Genomic DNA, 24,261 nt, shown 5'->3' on the forward strand with positions numbered 1-24,261 from the left:
GTCAAAAGATACCTTCCCACTCACTCCCTTGCAAAGTTCCTTCTCCAAAGACTTGTAGAAATTCGATGACTTATGGTATTTCCCAGGTATCTAGGTAGTGCAGTGGATATAGGGCTGGGCCTGGACTCAGGAAGAACCCATGTACAGTTCTAGCCTCAGACACTTATTAACTGTGTGACCCTGGGCTGGTCAGTTAGCCCTGTTTGTTTCAGTTTCCTTATCTGAAAATGAGCTAGAGAAGGAAACGGCAAATCATTACAGTACCTTTGCCAAGATAACCCTAAATGGAGTTATGAAGAGTCAGACACAACTGAAAACCATTGTACAATAACAATGGTATTTCCCAAGTGAAGGGGGAAACTGGAGTTTACTTCTCCAACCAGTGTTCTCCACCAAGGCTCCTTTGGCTATACCTTATTGGTCTTTCGTCATTGTAGACATTCACTCTCATTAGGTATTGTGAGTTCCATTGTCCTCCTTCTTGTCACTGAACTCCCTGAACCCTGTAGATCCTATATCTGATGATGTTGCTCACCTCAGATCACTGGAATTCCTCACAATTCAACTCTTCTGGAAGATGGCATTCATCACCTCCTTCCTAGGTAACCATCTCTCAAGTGGCTTACCCTTGGAAAGATTATACTGATTTATTACTGATTAGTATTACTTACAATTCTATCAATCCTCTGGTCAGAGTGCCTCCAGTCTTTGGAAATACATTTCTTTTTTTTTTATAGATACTCAAATTTCACAAGCTTAGGCTCCACAGAAGTGATTCTGTTCTCCCTTTTCTAACCCATACTTCCTGCTTATGTCAGCAATTCCAGTGAGTCTTGAAGTATAGATGAATACTCCAATTCTGATTTTCCATCTCTCTTCCTCTCTGGCAGCTGGGAAAAGTTAACCAAATTAACTCAGACTGCTTTTCAAAAGATCATCAGTGGTACATGTTGGGAGTCAGTGATTGCCTGAGACTCTGCTAAAAATCAGTGCCTGTGACTTAGAGGGACAAAGGCCACCCTAGTCCAAGAGTAGACATTTGTAACCTCACCAAAGAAGCAAGTCTAGTGCATTTCCTACCATGGATTGTTTTCTTGGAAGGATTATCGTAGTATAAAGAACAACATGACAAAGACTGAAGTGATATGGAAAGGAGAAAAAAAGCACAAAAGGAATCATGAAATTGAATCCATTTAGAAAGATAGGAGTGGCAGAATGAAAAGGGAAAGAGACTGCTTTGTGCTTAGTAAAATACAATGTCCATAAAACTAACAAATGCTTTATACATGTTGACTACCCCATGTTTGGCAAATCCACTTCCGCTTTACAAAGTTACATTTCAACCATCCCTTTAGTGATATTCAGATATTTATAGACTTTCCATAGCCTTCAAGTAAAATAGCTATGGAGACAAAGCTAGAACATTAGCAATTCCAGTAGACCCACCTTTTCTCTAATGTTATTCTTTTCTCACTTTGTCCTAACTCTGAGAAGTAGCTGTGGACAGATAAGTGACCAGCGATGTACCGAATCAGCACTCTGGAGCAATGCTGGGATCAGAAATGTTGGGCCACAAGCAAAGAGGTTCAGAAAGGGTTCCTTACCCTTTGAGCACTACAGATCAAATAGGTTCCAATCCTTTTGTCATTTAGGAACTACAAAGAGTGTATTGAAGCTACAGAGAAAGAAAACGGAGAATTCTGATATTCTTCTCAGGTCGAAGACAACAACAACAACCATCTTCTAAAGTGAATATTTAATGTAGTTTGTCCCAAAAGTCTTAGTGCGTTTCTACACTTTAACAGCTCAGAAATGCACTAAGACGTTTGAAAGTCCCTTTAAAAGAAAATGCATATAAGCCCTTATATAAGAAAATATACTTTCTAGAGACTTGGAGATCTCTGTTAATACTCTATATGGTTTATTTATTGAATTAGCATAGCTTTGATTTAACAGGTAGTGAGCTATGATTTCAATACCTCCCACATTGTGACTTTAAGATCAGTCTCCTGGGGGTCCTTTCCATATCCAGGCTGTCTAATATTATCAGACCGACCTTGGGGAAATTACTTAACCTTAGAATTCAGTTTCCTTATCTAGAAAAATGAGGCTGTTAGATTCAGTGACTCTGAGGTTCCTTCTTTTTCTGTTTTTATATTCCAATGATTCTCTCATTTGAGTTACAGATTTTTGAGAGATAGAGGGTGCAGTGAATATGAAATTGGCCTTCAAGTAAGGAAGCCTTGGGTTCAGGTGCTGTCTCATACATACTTTCTATCTGATCATAGGCAAGTCATTTAATCGCTCAGCGCCCTAGGAAACATGGTAAGAGTGTAAATTAGAATAATTGTTGATCTGTATCAGCTGAGTTTCCACACCAGAAGTTCACCAAATGCTCAAAGGAGTTACCCTACACTAGAGAAATCAGAGTTCTGGTCCCAAAGCAGATAATGGGAAGTAGAAGTGGGGCATTTTTATATAGCTCTAGAGAGGTAATATGGTGTGGTGGACTGAGTGCTGGCCTCAAAGCCAAAAAGATCTGGATTCAAATCCGACTTCAGAATCAAGTTGGCTGTGTGACCCTGAGTTAATTCAATTACCCTTTCCATGCTCCAGGCAACTAACACAATAAACTGCAAAGAAGGTGCCAATATGCAAGGGCAGAAGGAGTTTCATGAAACCACAGGTCCCATTCCTAGCCCTATCCCCATATAGCCCTAGCCTCTCAATCCCAAAAACAAAACACAAACTCTAGCTTGTGAATTAAAACAGTCCTACAAGGTAAATAGCAAGTGTTTACCTAAGCCTTTAATAGATCAGAAAACCACAACATGGTTGGCTGAAATAAATTGCAAAGCCCTAATTCTATAGAGCTGAAATTAGAATTCAGAATTCCCTATCCTTAATACCCCCTACTGTATTACTGAAACAAAAAGAAGAAAAGAAAAATGTGTTGGCTGTAAAATATAGTCTAAGTGTGGAAGGTACTACCCTGTTCCTGGACTACCTTCTTTCTTTCCAATATCCAAGCACATGGCTGGCATTTTAAAATTTTCAGTAATAAGCAACTATCAATAATTTTAGCACTAACTTCTTCATGCATGGGCAGATTTAGCAGGAATAAGAAGCTTTGTGGTGTGTTTTGTTTGTTTTTAGAAAGGAGTGGTCTGGAGAGAAAGAAAATATATAAGGGGAAACAAGCTTTTGGGGTCCCCTTTATCTGACCCCTGACCCAGATCAATTCTTAAGCCCCATTGAACCCCATTTTGAATAGTTATCGTCATGTTTTTAATATCCCTCAATTTTGTCACAAATATATGTAGTCTTTTGATCTATGACCAGAATTTTATATTTAGAACCCAAACACTTAGTTCATGCTGCCTGGTGGTCTATAAGTGAAGATGTCTGCAGGTATAAATAATTCTTGTTTAAATACCCTTTGCTCTGGAAACCTGTGAAAATGATCTATTGCAGGAAGTCATTTAAATTAACAGTTCTCTGAAACCATCCTTGGAAGAGGGCTGGACTTGGAGCCCTCAGCCTCCGCGTCCTATTGGGAAGCTCCCTATTGGCTCTCTGAAAACTGAAGTCCTCTCTTTCTCTGAAGGAGATTTAGGAGACTACAAATCCCAGCCTCCGAAGAGAGAGGAGGTTCCAGAGGCTCGGTTCCGTCTGATCACCCTCAGGAGTAGATCACGATCAGTGGGAGTTTAGCGCAGCCAAGCGACAGGCAGAAGGCACGTCTCCAGCAACAGGAGCTGGGCTGGGCGAGTCAGGCGGGCGGGCGGGCGGGCGGGGATAACTTTGCCTCTTCTAATAGAACCCTTTACTACCCAGTTGCACCAGCATTCCACCAAGGAAAGAGAGAGGCAGCAGGCAGAAAGAAAGAAAGGAGAAAGGCAAGAAAAGGGAAGTCATGTAAAGGAAAATGAAGCGAGCACGAGGTGAGAGAACAGCAGCCAGTGCAGGGGCAAGGTGGATTTGGCTTCCCTTTTCCTTCAGGAAGGGGGTGAATTTACCTCAGTGCTGCCTCGGGAATTATCCAGGTCCAGATGTTGCCAGAAAGGAACAATAAAGAGGGAGATTCGGGGGTGGATTTTCTTCTTCCTCCTATTTGCCCGGGATCACCGCTTGTTACTTGTTAGACGTCCAGCTGCCTAGACTCTTTCTGCCTTCGATGTTGGTGTTTTAAGGTTCATATCCATCCATCCTGCCGTCGGCTTGTCCCGGCAGCCCTGGAGGTTGAGGGTCGCCTTCGGCTGAGTTCTCCAAAGAGCTGTGGATGGGGCAGGTCCGACTGACTGAATGCCTGGGCAGTGAGAGGTGCTTTGGGGGTGCTGTGGTAGCCGTGGGCTGAGAGATGTGAGGGGAAGCAAGGAGGGGGAGGAGGAGGTGGAGAGCGGCTCCGGGAGCCACCCGGTTCAAGGCGAAAGCGGCCCAAAGTGACTGCCTGGAAGATCCGCGACAACTTTTATGGCTGGGAAAGTGGTCGGGGCGCATCTGGCTGCTCCCCCGCGGTGAGGAAGGGGCCAAGCCCTCGGGGTTAGATTGTAAGTGGACCAGGCTTGGATTCTCTGGAATTCTCCTTTTCTGGAGACGGCGGAGGGGAAGGGCGTCGCTTCCCTGGGACGCCCCGGATTTCCCGCTTCGGGTCTCAGTAATGAGGAGACTGAGTTTGTGGTGGCTTCTGAGCAGGATCTGTCTGCTGCTGCTGCCGCCCTGTGCGCTTGTCCTGGCCAGGGTCCCCGGCTCCTCATCCCACCCACAACCCTGCCAGATCCTCAAGCGCATCGGGCACACAGTACGGATCGGGGCAGTGCACCTGCAACCCTGGACTACAGCCGCCCGCACTACCACCAGCAGTGGACAAGGCTGGAGCGGGGCAGGGGGGCAACGTAATGACATCTACCCTGGGGGCGCCGCGGCGCCCGTCACAGCAGGCAAAGCCGCAGGGGCCCTGGACGGCCAGGGCAGGGCGGAGGCTGAGGCGGTGGCTGCAGTGGCATCAGCAGAGGCGGGCGATAGAAGTTGGCGGGCCAGGGCCCCCGCTCCCGTCGGTGGGGCAGAGGCTCCAAACCGCTGGATTGGGAGCGCCCTGCACAGCAGAGGGGCTGGGCTGCCGGGAAGCGCGGGCGACTCAGCACTCTTCCCTCGGGATGCTCTGCTCTTCGCTGTGGAGAACCTGAACCGCATGTCGGGACTGTTGCCTTACAACCTCTCCCTGGAAGTGGTGATGGCGATTGAGGCCGGACTCGGGGACCTCCCTCTCCTGCCCTTTTCCTCCCCGAGTTCGGCCTGGAGCAGTGACCCCGTCTCCTTCCTGCAGAGCGTGTGCCACACCGTGGTGGTGCAAGGGGTGTCAGCGTTGCTTGCCTTCCCACAAAGCCAGGGGGAGATGCTGGAACTCGAGTTCATCAGCTCCGTCTTGCACATCCCAGTAATCAGTATAGTGCGCTACGAATTTCCTCGGAAGAGTCAGGTAAGGGAGGGTCTGTGAAATAGCCTGAGTTGGAAGTGGTGATTAGTAACTAGGGCATAAAGGCGACCGAAGAAGATTAGGGAAGGGAAGGCAATGAAATAATACTGAGGGGAGATTGGCAATGTTTCTTTGGCTTTCAGTGGACACAGGAGGAAGTGGGAGAGTAAAGATATGAATGATTCCTCCTATTCTAGTAAGAAGTGAGAACCCTGAGGTTGTACATCCTCCCCAGTGGCAGTATATCCGAAGTCCGGAGTAAGAAAAACATGTTTCAGAACGATGGACAGCAACTGTCGTTTCAGAGTCTAAGGAGGGTATGGAGAACGTAGAAGGAATATTCCGTAGCAAAGCCCAGTGTGAAAAAGTGCACTACTCGGAGTGAGCTCCTTGAGCGTGCAGGGCAAAGCAGCGTGACAGCTCAGCTCAGATACCCTGACTATTTTTTTTTTAACTGAGGAGAAGGCGATGGCCCTATTTTCACCCTGTTTTTGTTTTTTTCTTTTCTTTTTGAAAACTAAGACTATTCGAGCAATTCCAGAAAATCTGTAACATGCGGGGAAAGTGATTTAATGCTTAGTGTCTTAGGTATCTGAAGTGAATGTTACAGCACATAGGGTCCTGGGGGGAGGGGGAAGGGGGTAATAGCTTCTCTCTCTCTCTCTCTCTCTCTCTCTCTCTCTCTCTCTCTCTCTCTCTCTCTCTCTCTCTCCTTTCAATATCTTTGGGATTTTGAATAAAGGACTAGTAACTGCGTGGGTGGCTATATTTTAGGGCAGTAGGTGGACTTCCCCATTCAAACAAAATGCAAGATCAGCTTGACAATCTAGCAGAATTGTAGTTGAGATGAGGAGCTGGGAAAGCATTTCTATGAAGTAGGTGTGTCATTGTCATCAGTACCGTTTTTAAAATAGGGACACTAAAAACAGTTAGTGGAGACTAACCAAAAAGTCATTGGAAAAGAACAAAATTAAGAATATTTATGGCTCCAAATAATACTATTCTTTCAGTTTTTTCCAAATTTTTCTAACCTCTCTTCTTCCTCCCTAAATGCACATTCAGAAGTGCACATAGAACTCTTGGGTGTATATAAAGTTTAATATACAATATGCATTAGATTTTAAAAGACTGTGGCGGTTTTTGTTTTTGTTTTACTCCACTCAGGAAAAAAAAATGAATTACAGCTTGAAACTTGGAAATGGGTGGCACAAGTCCACCCTCTGGACTGGAGTGTTTCCATTTGGCACTGAACTGGAAAGCTTTGATCTGCAGTGCACTGGCTAATTAACTTTCATCTAAAAGGTTTCTGTCACCTGAATCTGAATGGCTGTGATACAGCAGATGGAGAGGCGGAAGAGCACAGGTGCAATGCTGCCTATGGCCCAAGTCTTTTATATATGAAATTACATTGATAGGATGTGTCGTTATCAGTACATATCACAATCAGATGGAATGAAATTCAAGAGTCAGTGTAATGCTTCTTGTCATTTCCTCTTTATTGCCTAATACTTCATTACTTAGCTATTGTGGTCATGGACTCCACGTCTCTTTTCCATTTGTTTAGAAGAGAATCCTCAATAACAAGAATTTTCCCAAAACTAGTATGCCTGATTTCATGTCATATGACCAATTACACAGTATATAATACAAGGAACATTGTTCAATATACATCAGTGACTCTCTTTTACCTTTTATCAAACACAAATATCTCTATTTGTCATTTAAAGCCTTCACCATCTGACTCCACACTAGCTTTACAGACTTGGTAAATAATATTCCCATTCACATCTTCAACAGTCCAGTCAAAACCGTCTTTTTTGCTTTTGTATATATATGACTTTCCATCTCTTATCTCCAGGTCTTTGCACACACTATCCCTCATGCCTGGAATGTACCCCCTCCTTCTCACCTCTTCTAATCCCTGGTTTCCTTCAAAACTCGACTCTAATGTCACATTATACTTAAGTTATTTCCTAATCCCCTCCACTGCAGATGTATCTCCTTTAAATTAATTTATATTTATTTTGGGTATGTATATAAATGATATCTCCCACTATAGAATATAAACTCCTTGAGGGCAAGGATTTTCATCTTTTTCTTTTTATCCCTATGCTTAGAATAGTGTATGGTCCATAATTATTGGTAATTGGTGCTCAATGATTGATTGATTGATTGATTGATTGATTGATTGATTGATTGATTGATTTTATAACCCCCCCAACTGATAAAATCACTAAAAACCATAAATGCTGCCTAGAATCAAAAGATGTGGGTTAAAGTCCCAACAGCAGCACTCACATTGCATCAGAAGAAAAACAAACTTTACACAGAGAGACCTGAGTTAGAACCTGGCCTCAGATGCTTACTAGCTGTGTGGCCATGAGTGAGTCATTTAACCTTCATGTTCCTCATCTGTAAAAATGGAGATAATAAGAGCATCCACATCATAAGGTTGTTGTAAGGATCAAATAAGATAAGATGTATAAACTGCCTTACAAACCTTAAAATGTCATGTAAACCCTACCTATTATTATTGTGAGAACTTGTACCCTCAATCTCTTCTTACCTACTCTGCTTTTAGTATTCCATATAGATGAGGTTTACTTTTCAGCAGTCACAGAAAAAGAAAATAGCTTGTTTAGAAAAATGTCATTATTCCCTTAGAATAAATAATAGTGAAAATTTCTGAACAACCATTTTGTAAATTACAAATTCATATTGACTTTTAATAGGTTGGGAGTATTTATGGTAATATTTTATAGTATGTCATTTCCCAATAGGCTTGAATATGAAATAGAAAGGAAGAGAAGTAGGATTACTCCGTTGTCTAAAACAAATCCTGTGTTAATTCAGTAAGCTCCTCTTACATACTATTAAAATAAGAGTGATTGCTCTAATATAAAATACCTTTCCAAATACAAAAGTTAACATGCCTAGTAGAGTATTTAGCATTAGTTATCAATGACAATATTTGGCATTACTTTATTTTCCCAATGTTTTTATAGTTAAAGACTAAAGATAATAATTCTGATAATAAAATAATAACCTTATACTTACATAGCAATTAATAATTTTTAAATCATATTCTTCATAGTAGCCCTGTGAACTAGGTCATTCAAGTTCTATTGTTCCCATTTTATAGATGAAGAAATTTAGTTAAGTGAATTGTACAAGTTGGTTCCAGTACTGCCTCTGCTACATCCTGAATGTCTGACTGTGGGCAAGTCACTCAATCTTGCAATGCCTTAGATAACTCACTAAGAATAAGTTGAAGAGAATGTGAGTTACTCACCTAGTGCTTCCAACACTGATGAATAAAGTCTAGTGTTGTTTTGTTTTAATAGGGATAATATGTGACCTGTTATACCTACCTCACAGGGTTGTTGCAAGCATCAAATGAGATGATGCATGGAAGGTATTTGTACCTAGGGTAACAAAAATTAACTAGAAATTGTTTTAGATTTTAGAATTGAAAAAGGTTGTGTCATCTGTGTGACAGAACTTGAAAGGGAATTGCAACATACAGAGGATTTGGTGACAACCAAGTCAAAAAATGTCTATTATTGACTAAAATCAAGAGCTGCTGTTCTACTCACTTTGTTTTTAGTTTGCCATTCTCTAGCACAAAAATCTACTATTTGTTAGTAATATCTCTAAACAGTTGTTGTTGTTGTTAAGTCATGTCCAACTCTTTGTGACCCTGTGAACTATAGCACATAAATACTGTTCATGGGGTTTTCTTAGCAAAGATACTAGAGTTGTTTGCCATTTATATATCTAGTGGATTAAAGCAAACAGAGGTTAAATGACTTGCCCAGGGTCACACATCTAGTAAGTGTCTGAAGCAGGATTTTAATTCGTCTTCCTCACTTCAGGTGCAGTGGTCTAACCACTGAGCAATCTAGCTACCTCCAAACCATTACCTTGTTCTAATACTCTGTGAGAAAGGAGTTCCAACTGAGGAAGGCACTGAGAAAGGCACAAGAATAGTAAATTTTCTTCCTCCTTACTTAAGTATTTGAATTATGTCTGAAAATATGTCAAAACCTTGGACATATTGAAAATCAAAAAACTGAAAGGGATTCCCTTCTTTCTGGAAGAGTCAACAAAAGGCAGTGAGTTCTCTAACCTACTTTTAAATATGTACACACATTCATTTAAACAATAGAAAAAATCTCAGTATCATTCAGAGTACAACTCCATTTCTTTGACAATACTATGTTCCCTGTAAGAAAAATTTCTTCTATGGTACCCACAGGCCACCAGATTGACCCCTAGGCATATGTAGTAGTTGTAAGTACTCAGAATCATACACCACCAACAAGAAGTGGAATCTGGCATCAAGATCTATTATCTGAGGCAGGAAGGATGACAATGCAAGAATTAAAGGACCAGATGAAATTAAGTTGAGGAATTTGTTCAGGCATGAAATCACAGAACCAGAGGGGGGTCAATCAATATTAATTAGTGGGTCAGAATCAGAGACAGTGATCAGAACCTAAACAAGAAAATCTATGAATAATTTGGTTAATGAATGGGTATTAAAGGATTAATGTCAGTTAATGACTTAATATATAGCCTCTCCTTCCACCAGGTTATGCATAACAATTGCATTTTCATACTCCAGAACCTTTGCTCTAAGAAATAGGTTGCAAGTCAGCTTGGTATACTAAGACAGAGCACTGAATTTATAGTAAGAGGACCCAAACTTGAGATGAGACTTGACTACCTACTACCTCTATGACCTAAAGCAAATCATATTCACCTCTCTGGGCATCATTTCCTTATTGGCAAAATGAGGGGGTTGGATTAGATGCTACACATTCACTTCCAATTCTAAATCCTTTCACTCTAAGAAAATAATGTGTGAATGAAAGACAGAGAAGCAGGTCAGTTGGAAAGTTATTTGGGCGATAGACTGGGCCTTTCAAAGCTTCTCTAAATAATATAGTATATATAAGCTGCCATAATAGAGGACTGATCATGGCTTTAGATATAAGTAATCAGGCAGCCAGTCCCATAGGACCACACAAAAAGACCAGGCTTCCCTAATAGTGGCAATACTGCGGATCTTGGGGAAAAGCTTTGTTTCTCCTAATATTAGAGGTTACCAGTCAATAGAGAAAATCTTCAACATGGATATCATTCATATCTGCATCATATCAGGCTGTCCCAGTACTTTTGGAGGGGGGGGGGAGTAATGAGGGTTAAGTGACTTGCCCAAGGTCACACAACTAGTAAGTGTCAAGTGTCTGAGGCCAGATTTGAACTCAGGTCCTCCTGAATCCAGGGCCGGTGCTTTATCCACTGTGCCACCTAGATACCCCCCATATCCCAGTACTTTTCAATCCTCTTCAATATATCTTCACTGGAAAGAACCTCAGCATTTGGAATCAAAAACCTTAGATCAAATACCAGCTCTACCACTTAGTGATCTTCAGCAAGTTTCTTAACCTTTCTGAGCACCTCTGTAAAAGGAGAATGGAACAGATTCCTTACAAGACGCCATTTGGCTTTAAATCTATGATCCTATGATTCCAACATGTAAGATTTTCCTCTATCATTTCAGTGACATTCACCACCTACTTATGGGATAGTGTGATCATGTCTATAGTTATTGGCATTATGAAGAAGGAGAAACCAGGGCAATTGTGTGTGGTTATATGTCAGTAGAAAGTAAGGATCAAAGTGGGACAGGGGAGGGGAACCAAGTGACCCCAGACCTGGAATCTTTTGTGTCTTTCTAAAAAACTTGCACAAGTTCACAATATGAGGTAAATACATTCAAACTAGGTACAGATAAAACCCCTCCTAGAACCATGTGCCACTCATCAGGCTTGACTTCAAACCCAACAATTGTTTGCTTGTTTGTTTTTTAATGAAGATTTGATTGAGCCTTTTGTATATTTGCCCTAGCTACTGACACTCTTTCTCCCATGACTATTTTGAGAATTCAATTCAACAAACATATATTAAACAAATGCCAGTGCTAGACACTGGAAAACAAAAATAAAGAACAGCCTTTGCTTCCAACAAGCTTAAAAATAATACTTGGCACTTTATATAGATTGGGGGTCCTTAACCTTTTTTGTGTCATAGTCCCCCTTGGTAGTCTAGTGAAGCTTATGCATCCCTTCTCAGAATAAAGTTTTTAAATGCACAAATAAAATATATAAGGTTAGAAAGGAAACCAAGTATATTGAAACTCAGCCATTGATTTTTTTTTTTTAATTCACGGATTCAAAATAAAGAACCCTTCATATAGGGGGCAGCTAGGTGGCACAGTGGATAGAGCACTGGCCCTGGAGTCAGGAGTACCTGAGTTCAAATCCGGCCTCAGACACTTAACACTTACTAGCTGTGTGACCCTGGGCAAGTCACTTAACCCCAATTGCCTCACTAAAAAAAAAAAAAAAAAGATTAAAAAAAAAAGAACCCTTCATATAGATGATCTCAATTGACCATCATAAAACTCTGTAAAGTTGGTGCTGTTACTATCCCTATTTTATATATGGGGAAATTGATTCATAAATAAGGAAACTGAGAGACTAAATGATTTTCTAAGCATCATGTAACTAGTAAATATTAGAGATAGAATCTGAACTTAGGTCTTTCTGACTCCATATCTAGAGTACCTTCCCCATTACTATACTGCTGATTCTACCCCTAAAAAAATAGTAACTATTTATATATTACAAGGTATGCAAAGTGCTTAATATACTAGTAAAGAGTGCAGTGCAATAAAATACAATACAAGTAGGGCAATAAAAGATATTTGTTGATATCTTTCATTTTTATGTTATCTTGTTTCCAAATATTTCCTTCCTCCCTCCTATCCAGTGAGATATTCCTTTTAACAAATTACAAAAGGGAAAATAGTTTTAATTTAATTGAAACCAAAAAGGAGAAGAGTAAAGAGAAAGGGATTAATTCTGGATAGGAGATAAAAGAAGGCTTCATGAGCAAGGCCTTGAAAAGAAGGATCTTAATTGACAGAAAAGGGAAAAGGGTCCTTTCCAGGCATGGGGGAGGCCTGTACAAAGGCCCCACATTGAGAGAGGGCTGGAGGAGATGGACAAAAGGCTAATTGTCCAGATTGTCTAGAACATGGAGTGTTTGAAGAGAGAAATGTAAAATAAGACTGAAGTCATTATTGTTCAAACCCTTGAATATCAGGCTAAAGAGTTTGTGTTTTATTCTGTTGGCAGTAGGATGTAGGAAGTGACATGACTACATTGGTGCATTAGGAAGATTACTTTGGCAGTGTTGTGAAGATTTTATTGTGAAGCTAAAGGGAGGGAGAGGAGTTAAGAGGTTGTTACAATAGTTCCTGCCAGAGGTAATGTGTGTTGGAATTAGGCTGTTGACAGTGGAACTAGAAAGAAGAGAACAGAAAGATTCCAATCCTATTATAAAGATAAAATGAGCAGGATTTGGCCATCAGTTGGGGATGAAAAAAAAAAGGATGAGATACAGATGACTCAAGACTGGGTACCAGGCAACTTGGAAAGAATCATGGTGCCAGACAGAGAAATTGGCAAGATGGGAAGGAGGAAAGGATTTAGAGAGGATGTATTAAGTTTGGTGGTGGGTGTGTATATATATTTATGTATGTATATTTATTTATATTTATGTAGGTATGAATTATATTTATATGCATATCTATTTTATGGAGAGATCCACAAGGCATTTAGAAATAGAAAACTCAAGTTTGGGGACTAGAGATAAATATTTTCATGGATATATTTGAAAAAAAATGTTTAAAAGCCAAAAGATAGTCTCGTTTGACATTGGAAGGGGAATGACTTAAGTCAATCTTTTATTAAGTGCACAATTCTAAAACTAAGTTAGACCTTAGAAAGCATGGTGGAGGGGAATACAGAGGGCATAAAATCATACTTTACAATATTCTGGCCTCCTCTAATTAAATAAAGTCATTGCAGTGAAACTGACAACCAAAGAGAAAGCAATAGTTATTTCAGTTTTTCCGGAAGCACATTTTCCCAAAATGAATTATTCACACCATTCTAGATACTCCAATGGACAAAAAAATACTTATGCCATGTTTTGACTAAATTCCATTTGTAAATATAAGATCATAACATTTAAAACTTGAAGGAGGCAGCTTGGTGGCACAGTGGATGATAGTGCATCACCCCAGGAGTCAAGAGAACCTGAGTTCAAATCTGGCCTCCCTGGGCAAGTCATTTAACCCTGATTGGGGACAGGGGGAAGAGGGAGAACTGGATTAAAAATTAGGAAACTGAAGGCCAACGAGGGGAAATTAAAATCCCTAGGTTTTACCATTTTCTTTTAAAAGTCTCATCCAGGGGTGTGTTCATAAATATTTAACAACTTTTGTCTTTCTTTGTATCCCCAATGCTTAGCACATTACCTGACACACAATAAAAGATTTTTAAAATGCCTGCTAAGTAACTCATCCATGCCCCTCCCTTCCCCCACCTCAGAGTCATATTATTTAAAGAAGTTCAAGTCCTTTCTCCAAAGGAGAAAAGGCATCACAAATTTCCACATTGGTTCCATAATTGTTGTATTTCCTCAAAAATATTGACTGCTTAACTGACTGACTAGTTGTGGGTAGGGAATGTTTTACTAAGAATCTAGTCCATCTCACTCAAAGCTAAACATTTTACTGTGTACCAAGCTTCTGAAACTTAGCTTCAAGTGCATGAATCTAGACCATAACCTCTCTTAAGAAGTTTATTCCAGTCCAAGTAGTTTATATGATAGGTATCACTAAAGTGCTCTGGCTACTCTGCAAATTTCAATGAAAAGAGCACCAAGATAGTATTGTATTCCTTATCCTCTCATCAACCATGAGTCAGCAGCATCTGCCTCTAGCCTACAGTAAATTCTATGCTTGCTTGACTGCTTTCTTCCTGACTACATCTGGCATAGGAATCATAGGGTCATTTCTATTACTGTTCTTCTTGTCTCAGAAACACACAACCTTTCTGACACAATCATTCTCTCTCACTTTGATCAATTACTAAACATTGCCGTTTCTACCTATACAATACCTCTCGCATCTAAACACTTTTTTCTACTCACATAACCTCTCTCACCTAGACTATTGCAATGGCCTCTAGTTGGTCTCTTTGCCTCAAGTCATTCCCTATTTCAGACCATCCTCCATATGTGATTCTCCTTAAGCACAGATCTGACCAAGTTCCTCCCCTCTTCAATAAAATTCCACTTGTTCCCTATTGTCTCTAGGAGAAAATATAGACTTTTTTTTTTGACTGTTAAAGCCCCACATGACCTGGCGCCAACCTATCTTTCTGTTTTTATTATGCATAACTTCCTTCCTCACATGATATGGTCCAACCAAACTGGCCTTTCTGATCTCCACACACCCAGCATTCCCTCTCCCATCTTTGTGCCTTTGCATTGACTAACCCCAGTACCTAGAATGCAATCCTCCCTTCACCCTTGCTTCACAGAATCTCTGTGTTCCTTCAAGATACAACTCAAGCACCCCCTAGAACATGAATTATTCATGATATCCATAGCTGAAAGTTCTGTTGCTCCCAAACTAACTTGTATTTAACTGCCTTTTATTTATTTTGTATTTGTTCTGTAGAGATTGTTTCTCTATATACTTATACGTGCACCCGATGTGTCTCTGGATAAGAAATAAGCTGCACAAGAACAGGAATTGTTTCATGTGTTGTCATTGGGTTCCTAGTACCTAGGACAGTGCCTGGTGTATAGTAGATGCTTATAGAATGTTACTTGATTGGTTGATTGATCCAAAAGATACCATTCATCTTGCCCAACTTCCTCATTTTACAGAGAAACTGAGGCACCACATAGTGAAGAAAATTGTCATGGATACATAGCTAATTAAGAGCTAATCAAGATTGAAATCCTATTTCAGATTTACTTTTGGAATAAATTTGTTAGGTAGTTAATATTTATTCTTATCACATATAAACTATTCTTATATTTAAAAGGAAACACATTTACCCAGGCAAGAAAATATAAAGGAAGAAAAATAGAATTGCACAGTTGGTGTACCACAGGACGTGGGTTGATAGCAACAGTGTCATCTTGTAGCCTCACTTTATATACCAGAAGTAAGTCAGGGAGATTTATTTCCCCACATCTACTCTGACCTGCTCCAGCTTTTCTTGGCTTGGTCCATGAGAAGTATAGCTCTCCTCTGGGGAAAACACATTCTCCTCCAAGTCATGATGAATGGCTGATAGAAGCCGCTAATTGTTGCTGACTTGAAGATAAATGATTTCAGATTAAAACTCAAGTGATGCAAAACTTTGCTAAGCAGTAGCCCCTTTACAAGTTTTCAGGAAGAGCAGAGATTCAGGGCTGAGTTGGTAGATTTCCTTACTAAGTAGAGCATAAGAAATTAAAGAAGAGAGGACATTGGGCAGCTGGTTCTATCTGACCCTCTCTTCTCTCTAGAGCCTGATAAATTGCTGAACACTCTAAATAGGTCGGTTTATATAGTGCTTTAAGGTTTGCAAGGCACTGTAAATATGTTATCTCATTTAATCCTCACAAAAGCCTCCAGAGACATTTGTTATTATTATCTCTACTTTACAGATAAGGAAACTGAGGATAAGAGAGATTAGGTGTCTTACCCAGAGTCAAATAGCTAGAAAGTGGATTTGAACTTGACTGAGTACAAGTCCCACACTCTATCCACTGCACCACCTAGCTGCCTCTTGATGATAAAGCTATCATCATTTAGAAGAATAGCAAGGAAATAACTCTCTATGGTTGTGGGCAAGTTATTTTGTCTCTGAACTTCCATTTCATCTATATTGTTCTTCTATCTTACAGAAGTGGAGTCAGTAGACTCCTTGAAGGCAGAAACCACATCTTTCTTATTCTTATATTTTCCTCAGTGTCTAGAATTTGATAGCCTGGCTTGGAAGAGGAAACAAATCAGCGAAGCAAAATCCCTTTTTATTAGTAGTGCTGTTATCATTGTTGTTGCTGCTACTTCTGCTGTTGTTGTTAATAGTTCACCTTTTGATAGCATTTTAAAGTTTCCAAAATGTTTTATTTAGATTTCAGTGGTGTCCGTGTTACTTAAAACATGTGTGATATAACATTAAATAAAATTTTCAATATTAAGATCTTTTAAAGGTTCAGAAGAAGAGCAACACAATCCTTTGTGTCCACTCAAATTGGATATTGGTTTCCAAAAGATAGAAGAGTAGATGATCACAAATACTATTTACTTTTGTAGGAAACTTAATAGAAGAGAACTTAAAGCTCATGAGCTGCAGGAACACCTGAAGCAAGTGACAAGGGACAGGATTTTCTGCGTGCATTTGCAGTCTGGCTTTGCATTTTCCTTTACCCTCGAGCAAACTGAATTTTAAACTGTAGCAAATAATAGCTCAGTTAATATGTTGCTGTAGAAGTCATAGGAATGGACCAAAAGATGTTATGTCACTGCTCTCTTTTGGGTCTGTCCCAGGGTATTAGTTGAAGCTCATATACTTATGTCTTTGAAAGCTGTAACAAAGTGTAAGTAATGGGTCCCTTTTGATTTTTTGCAGCCAAAATTTATTTCTTATGAAAAGTTGGAGTACATTCTTATACACACACACACACACACACACACACACAGAGGTTCTTATTACTAAAGAAAGAATTACGTATCAGCTGTAAAATGAGTTTAGTCTTTTGGGGGGGGCGGGGCAATGAGGGTTAAGTGACTTGCCCAGGGTCACTCGGCTAGTAAGTGTCAAGTATCTGAGGCCAGATTTGAACTCAGATCCTCCTGAATCCAGGGCCTGTGTCTTGTCCACTATGCCACCTAACTGCCCCGAGACCTCACATTCTTGATGTGATTGCAGTATATCCTGAACTAAGGATGAAAAGTTAAATAGAAAAAACATATATACAAATATTTTGCATCATTCAGTATTGTGCTGAGACTGTAGAATCAATTCAATTCACACAGGAAATTATGTTAGACGCACAATGAAATGCTATATTTGTACAAAATGCATCCCTTTAAAAAAAAGGAATTATATGTTATGCTTTAATATAGAGGTTGTGGCTGTTGTGAGCTTATAGATGTAGATACAGAGTGCCATCTAGTGGTCAGAAAAAAAAAGATTTACTAAAGTTGAAAATTTTAGGAAGCATTTCAGGAAAAGCCACAGAGTCACAAAGCAAGCAGGAACCTTCTCTGAGACTTCTATTTCATCATAATGATGTCTTAGAATGGACTAGCAGAACCTCATTTCAGAGTCTCAGAAAGAGGAGATGCCTGATTTTAGCAGTGAAGCTAAACAGGTGATGAACTCCCCCTGTTTGCAGCCCATGGGATCTTAAGCAACCCACAGTGAAGAAAGGGGAAGTAGTTGAAAGAGCATGCATTAAGCATACCTAAATCCACTATAGGTTCCATCTTCCACTCTCTGGCATGACAAGTCACATCTTTTCCCTTCCACCTCTAAGTTCCAGTGCAGGGCTTCCACAAGTGGATATAAGACCCAGCTCTGCCACTTAAGACCTGAGTGATCTTGGGCAAATCTCTAAACCTAAGTTTCCTTGTTTGTAAAAGGTAGTTGTCTCAAAAGAAGACAAAGACAAAAGACAGACAGACTGATAGTTGATGGAGACAGAGATAGAGAAAGGTTGTGCAGATTAAATTAAATAATGTTTACATTATTTTTGAAAACTATAAATACAACCAAAATATAAGGAATTATTAATAACAACCATAATATCTCACATTGATATAGAACTTTACTATTTGTAAAGCACATTTTGTACATTATTTCACATAATCATCCAACAACTATGTGATTTAACATAATATTGTTGCTATTTTACAAATGAAACTTACAAATCCAATTAAAGTGATTTTCCCAAGGTCACACAGTTAAGAACCAGAACAAAGGGGGGCAGCTAGGTGGTGGAGTGGATAAAGCACCGGCCCTGGATTCAGGAGGACCTGAGTTCAAATCCGGCCTCAGACTGTTAACACTTATTAGCTGTGTGACCCTGGGCAAGTCACTTAACCCTTATTGCCCCACTAAAATTTAAAAAAAAAAAATGAACCAGAACAAAGACTGGAATCCAAGTCTTTTGACTCCAAGTCCAGTTCCCTTTCCACTCAGGTTTGTTAGGGATATTAGAAGTCACCTATACTGATCTCCCATGCAAAGGTAGTATCTCCTCTGTGATAGCCCTGCTTTGTGATCAGCTTAAATTTTTTTTTCTATTTTCTTAAGCATGCCATTCCATCATTCCTCCTTTTTTGAGCTGACATCCAACTTTCTATAACCTCTGCCCATTCTTTGGTTTTAATTATGCCCTCTGGCATAACACTGAATAAATTTCCTTTTCCACTTGACAGTCTAACACTTGAAAGAAGCTATCATGTTTCCTCTTAGTCATCTCCAAGTTAAATACCCTAAATTCCTTCAACCATTCTCTGTATGGTATAGTTCACTGCTCCCTCCCTATTCTGGCTGCACTCTTATGATAGAAAATCTTGTTTATCGTCCTTATAAAAAAACAATACCCAGGATGGAAAACAGTACCACACTTCAGATAAAGTGCAGATTCAGGACCTTCCTTTGTCTGAATGTTAAAGTAGGCTAAGATTATATTGGCTTTTTAAGAAGCACCTATAATCATAAGCATCTGTAATTATGATATCTATAAAGTTAGAGGCAATATGATGGAGTATAGGGAGAGTCAGCTTTAGAGTTAGGAAGACTACATTCAAGTCTTTGACATTTGACCTTTAACACGTGGTAATTTTGTGTGACCTTGGGCAAAACATTTAACTTCTCAGTGGCCCAAACTCACAAAGATTATAAATTTCAAATTGTGGGTGTATGTTCAGAGTGTTTCCACACTGGAAGCTAAATCTTATACTGATAAAAATCAAAGACTAGAATCACCTTCCCAAAAACCCCATACTATTCTTTCAACTTATCGATAAGTATCAATTAAATTTGATATTCATATATATATATATACATATATATATACATATATATATAATATTGTTATAACATTCCTTTGTGTTGAGTTCTAAGAATATAAACTAGGATGTATTTTATTTTTATTAGTACTACTATTTTCTCTGATTTTCCATTTAATGAAGGGATAGGATGAAAAACAAGTGAAGGATCTTGGACAAGATTGAACTGTAAGTTGACTCTTCCTGATATCTGACAGTTCTTCCGTTCTTGATGTGTTGATTCCTTTATTGTCTCTCTGCATTAGAATTTCTAAACCTACTTTACTTTCCATGATTCCATTCCTACTCTCCCTTTCATTGTGATTTCATCCCATACTTAACAGAGAAGATACAGGCTACCCAAAGCAGGTTCCCCTCATCTTTTCACTTCCAGATATCCTTGACCCTCATTAATCTTCCTTTCTTCTCTTCAGTCTCAGAAAGAAACAAGTCCCTCATAATTTTCAAGGTCAAATTCCTCTATCTGTCCTAACAATCCCATTCTTTCCCGCCTCTTCCAGGATTTTGCTATATCAATTATGCACCCTCTTTCTTTAGCATCTTCAACATTTCTCTCTATGCTATTATCTCCTTTCCTTTTGCCTAAAAGCATGCAGAAGTCTTCCTGATCTTGAAAATATATTTCCTGACACAGCTGCTTCTTCTACCCACTATCCAATTTCTCTATTTCACTGTCAAATTTTCTGGCTGCTGCTTCTAACCACCTGAAATATAGTTTCTGCCATCCACTCAACTGAAACTGCACTTTCAAGTCATAAATGACTACCTAATTGCCATGTCCAATGGCCATTTCTCAATCTTCATTCTCTTTAACCTCTCTATAGCACTTGACACTTTTGACTACTCTTTTCATCCTCCAAATTCTTTATTCCCTAAACTTCCTTGGCACTATCCTGGTTTTCCACTTATCTGTCCAACTCCCACTTTTGTTGCATTTTGCTCTGTCTGCTTCTTCCTTCAATCCTCTAGACGTATTTTGCCCAAAATTCAGTGCTCATCTCTGTGTTCTTCTTTCTTTATGCCTTTAATTATTGATTTTCATAGACAAATGATTCTCAGATCTCTACCTCCAATCCAATCCTATGTCTTGAATCCCAAACTCACATGTCCGACTGCCTTCTGGATACCTACATTTGAATATTCCATCATCATTTCAAATTCAATATCGTTAAAACCCAATTCATCATATTTTCTCCCAAGTGTTCTCCCTGCCTGATTTTCCTAATTCGTATAATGATGATATTCTCATTCATCCAGATTTTAAACCATCCTCTGAGTCTCTCAGACTTATAAATTTGTAGTAATCTTTGACCTTTCACTTTCCCTCACCCCGTAATCCAAATCAATTGCCAAGTCTTGTTGTTTTTACCACCTTAACATAACTCACATCTGTCCCTTCCTCTCAACTCCCATTTTGCAACCACCCTAATCAGGAAGGGTGATATCATGGTTAAAATGGTAGATTTGGAGTCAGGAAAACTTGGGCTCAACTCCTTCCTCTGAAATTTACTAACTGTGTGACAATGAATAAGTGACTTTAACTCATATTGTTTCTTCAGTAAAATGAGAATAATAATACCTGTAGTAATTGCCTTACAAGGTTATTGTGAGACTCAAAGGTGATAATATAAAGTGCTTTTGCAAACTCTAAAATGCTATATTAATAGTCGATTATTATTAGATCATCATAACAACTTCCATTTTGGTATTCCTACTTTGAGTATATCCCCCAACTTCAATCTATCCTATTCCCTAATACCTGAGTTATTTTCCATAGATATCAATATAGATCTATAGATATAGAATTAATATGGATATAGAAACATACATAAATGTAGATATAGATGTAGACTATATACAGAGCATCCCAGAAGTCTTAGTGTAATTCTAAGCCTTAATATTTTTAGAAGCATAAAGACTACAGACTTACCAAAAAGGAACATTTGAAAGGCTAATTATATAAATGTTGATGTTTCACATTAAAATTCAATATAATCACCATCTTGTGCTATACACCTCTCTGGTCATTTTTTTAACTTTTTAAAAACTTTCATCAGCTTCTGCTCAGGGACTGCAAGGACTACATTTGTAATTCTAGCTTTGTGAACATCCAAAGAATGCATTTTGGGTGCATACATGACAGTTTTGATGGTACTCCACAAGAAAAAGTCTAATGGAAAGAGTTTAGGTAACCAAGGGGCCAAGTAAAAGGACTTCCTCTACCTATTCACCAGTCTGAGAAAGGATCATTCAGAAATAGTCTGATTAGAGGGCAGCTAGGTGGCACAGTGGATAAAGTACTGGCCTTGGATTCAGGAGGACCTGAGTTCAAACCTGACCTCAGACACATGACACTTACTAGCTGTGTGACCCTGGGCAAGTCACTTCACCCTCATTGCCCCACCAAAACAAAACAAAAAATAAATAAAAAATAGAAAGAGTCTGATTAACTAAAATTTCAATTGTCTTGTTCAAAATACACAAAACTATTTTTAATTCTAAATAATTTATACTTGTGAAATTATTAAGGCTCAAAACTGCATTGAGATCTTAATATACCTTCTGTGTACATATATATATGTGTGTGTGTGTATACCTATATGTAATATACATATGTGTGTATGCTTTTATATAAAACTCTTTTCTTCAAGACCTTCATTGGCTCCCTTTTACCTACCAAATGAATCAGAAGCTTATAACTCCAACACTCAAATTCCTCCATAATCTGGCTCCAACCTACCTATCTATCTTTATTTCACACAACTTCCCATAATGTATCTGTGTTAAACTACTTACTTTCAGGTATCTGAATTATAGCTATCTTGTACTATTCTCCATTCTCATTTCTTGCCATAACTCTTCCATTAAACTTCTTGTTTTCACTTATCTTATTTATATCATAGTATTTTATGTGGTTGTCTTTACATTAGAATATTAAGTTAGTCAAGGGGTTGATATTGTGATGTAACTAAAATTTTCCAAGTCAGTCTCCGAACTATAAAACATAGTGCCCAGGGGCAGCTAGGTGGCACAGTGGATAGAGCACCAGCCCTGGATTCAGGAGGACCTGAGTTCAAATCCAGCCTCAGACACTTAATACTTACTAGCTGTGTGACCCTGGGCAAGTTACTTAACCCCAATTGCCTCACCAAAACCAAACAAACAAACAAAAAACACATAGTGCCCAGTTTGTTTATATCTTTATAGAAGCAGAACGTTGGTTAATATTCACTCAGGGATTGTGTTTGGTACTTTATGTTTTGGGAATCTCCCATCTTTGAGGAAGATCAGTAGGAAAGTACAGGGGTCTACATAAGGCTTCCAGAACACATCCCTAAATCAGGAACTGTCGGTATAATAAAATCCAAGAATGCTCAGACTGGAAAGGACCTGAGCACTCCAGTAGTCCAATTTTTTCATTTTTATAGAAATTTATAACAAATCACTTAGTCCAAAATTATATGTTGAAACAAATATAACTATAACCAAAAGATACATATCAGATAGGAAGCTAAGTGGCACAGTAGATAGAGTGCTGGGCCTGGAGTCAGGAAGATCTGAGTTTAAATCCAGTCTCAAACACTTACTAGCTGTGTGACTGAGCAAATCATATCACCCTGTTTGCCTCAATTTCCTCATCTCTAAAATGAGGAAATTTTTTTTGACAAAAAACCCCCAAAAACAAATGGGTTCATGATGAGTCAAAGCAACTGAAAAATAACTAAACAACAACATATATCAGGTACTGGATAAAGTAATAAAAACCATTAATAGCCCCAAGTCCCACTAAATTTATCTTTTAGACAGGAAGCCTCATTCTTCGAATGAATAATGAAAACATCTTAAGTATTCGCCTTGTGCTAAACACCAGGGAGAGAAAAATAAAAATCTAACAGGAATTGACCCTTTAATTGCAGGAGACATCATATGAAAGAAAGTTCAGCTGCTGAGCAGATAGAAAGGCCCTGAAATCCTAATGATGCAGCAGTAGGGCTAATAACCAAGGCCTGGGAGTCTTTAAGTTATTGTGAAGATCAAGTGCACTGGATTTGGAATCAGAAGACTTAAGTTTACATCCAAACTCAGCTACTTATTACTTGTATCGCCTCTCATGGACTCAATTCCCTCTTTTGTAAAATAATGAAATAAGACTGGATTATCTCTAAGGTCTCTTCCAGTTCTAAATCTGTGAATAATCCTAAAATTATACATCTCCAACTCCAGATTCCCAGGCCACTTCAAGATTCAACTATACGCCCATTAAAAGAAAATACATCATGGGGCAGCTAGATGGCACAGTGGTTAAGGCACCGGCCCTGGATTCAGGAGGACCTGAGTTCAAATCCGGCCTCAGACACTTGACACTTACTAGCTGGGTGACCCTGGGCAAGTCACTTAACCCCCATTGCCTAAAAAAAAAAAAAAGAAAAAGAAACTACATCACCATCTATTTTGCTGCTGCACCCTAAGGATCAGGATGACATTTCTGTAGACATTGCAATTGAAACCTTCTCTCTGTGTGTACCTCCATCCCCCCCCAATTAGAATGTGAACTCCTTTAGAGTAAAGACCATCTCTGCTTTTCTATTTGTGTCCCCAAATCTTAGCACAGTACTTTGCCCACAATTAAGTACTTAATAAATGCATTTACATTCATTAATTCCAAGCCACAGGATAACCTATTTTTTTCCATATACTTTTTTTCCACTTAGCCTGGAAAAGAGAAAGGGTAAAACGAACCAGATAGACTCATGATTAAACCGACTAACCAAATTAAATG

The 24,261-nt window shown here is 39.1% G+C and overlaps 1 protein-coding gene across 1 annotated transcript in view; it reads left to right on the top strand.

Moving 5' to 3' along the window:
* Positions 1 to 3,817: 3,817 nt before the first annotated feature.
* Positions 3,818 to 24,261, top strand: part of GRIN3A (glutamate ionotropic receptor NMDA type subunit 3A) — a 171,304-nt gene continuing 150,860 nt past the window's right edge. The window contains exon 1 of the mRNA XM_044000739.1: positions 3,818 to 5,479. Coding sequence (XP_043856674.1) covers positions 4,661 to 5,479 — 819 coding nt within the window. The 5' untranslated portion in view covers positions 3,818 to 4,660. The remainder of the gene's footprint in view (positions 5,480 to 24,261) is intronic.

This window comes from Dromiciops gliroides, chromosome 1 (assembly GCF_019393635.1).
Source record: "Dromiciops gliroides isolate mDroGli1 chromosome 1, mDroGli1.pri, whole genome shotgun sequence".
Classification (NCBI taxonomy): domain Eukaryota; kingdom Metazoa; phylum Chordata; class Mammalia; order Microbiotheria; family Microbiotheriidae; genus Dromiciops; species Dromiciops gliroides.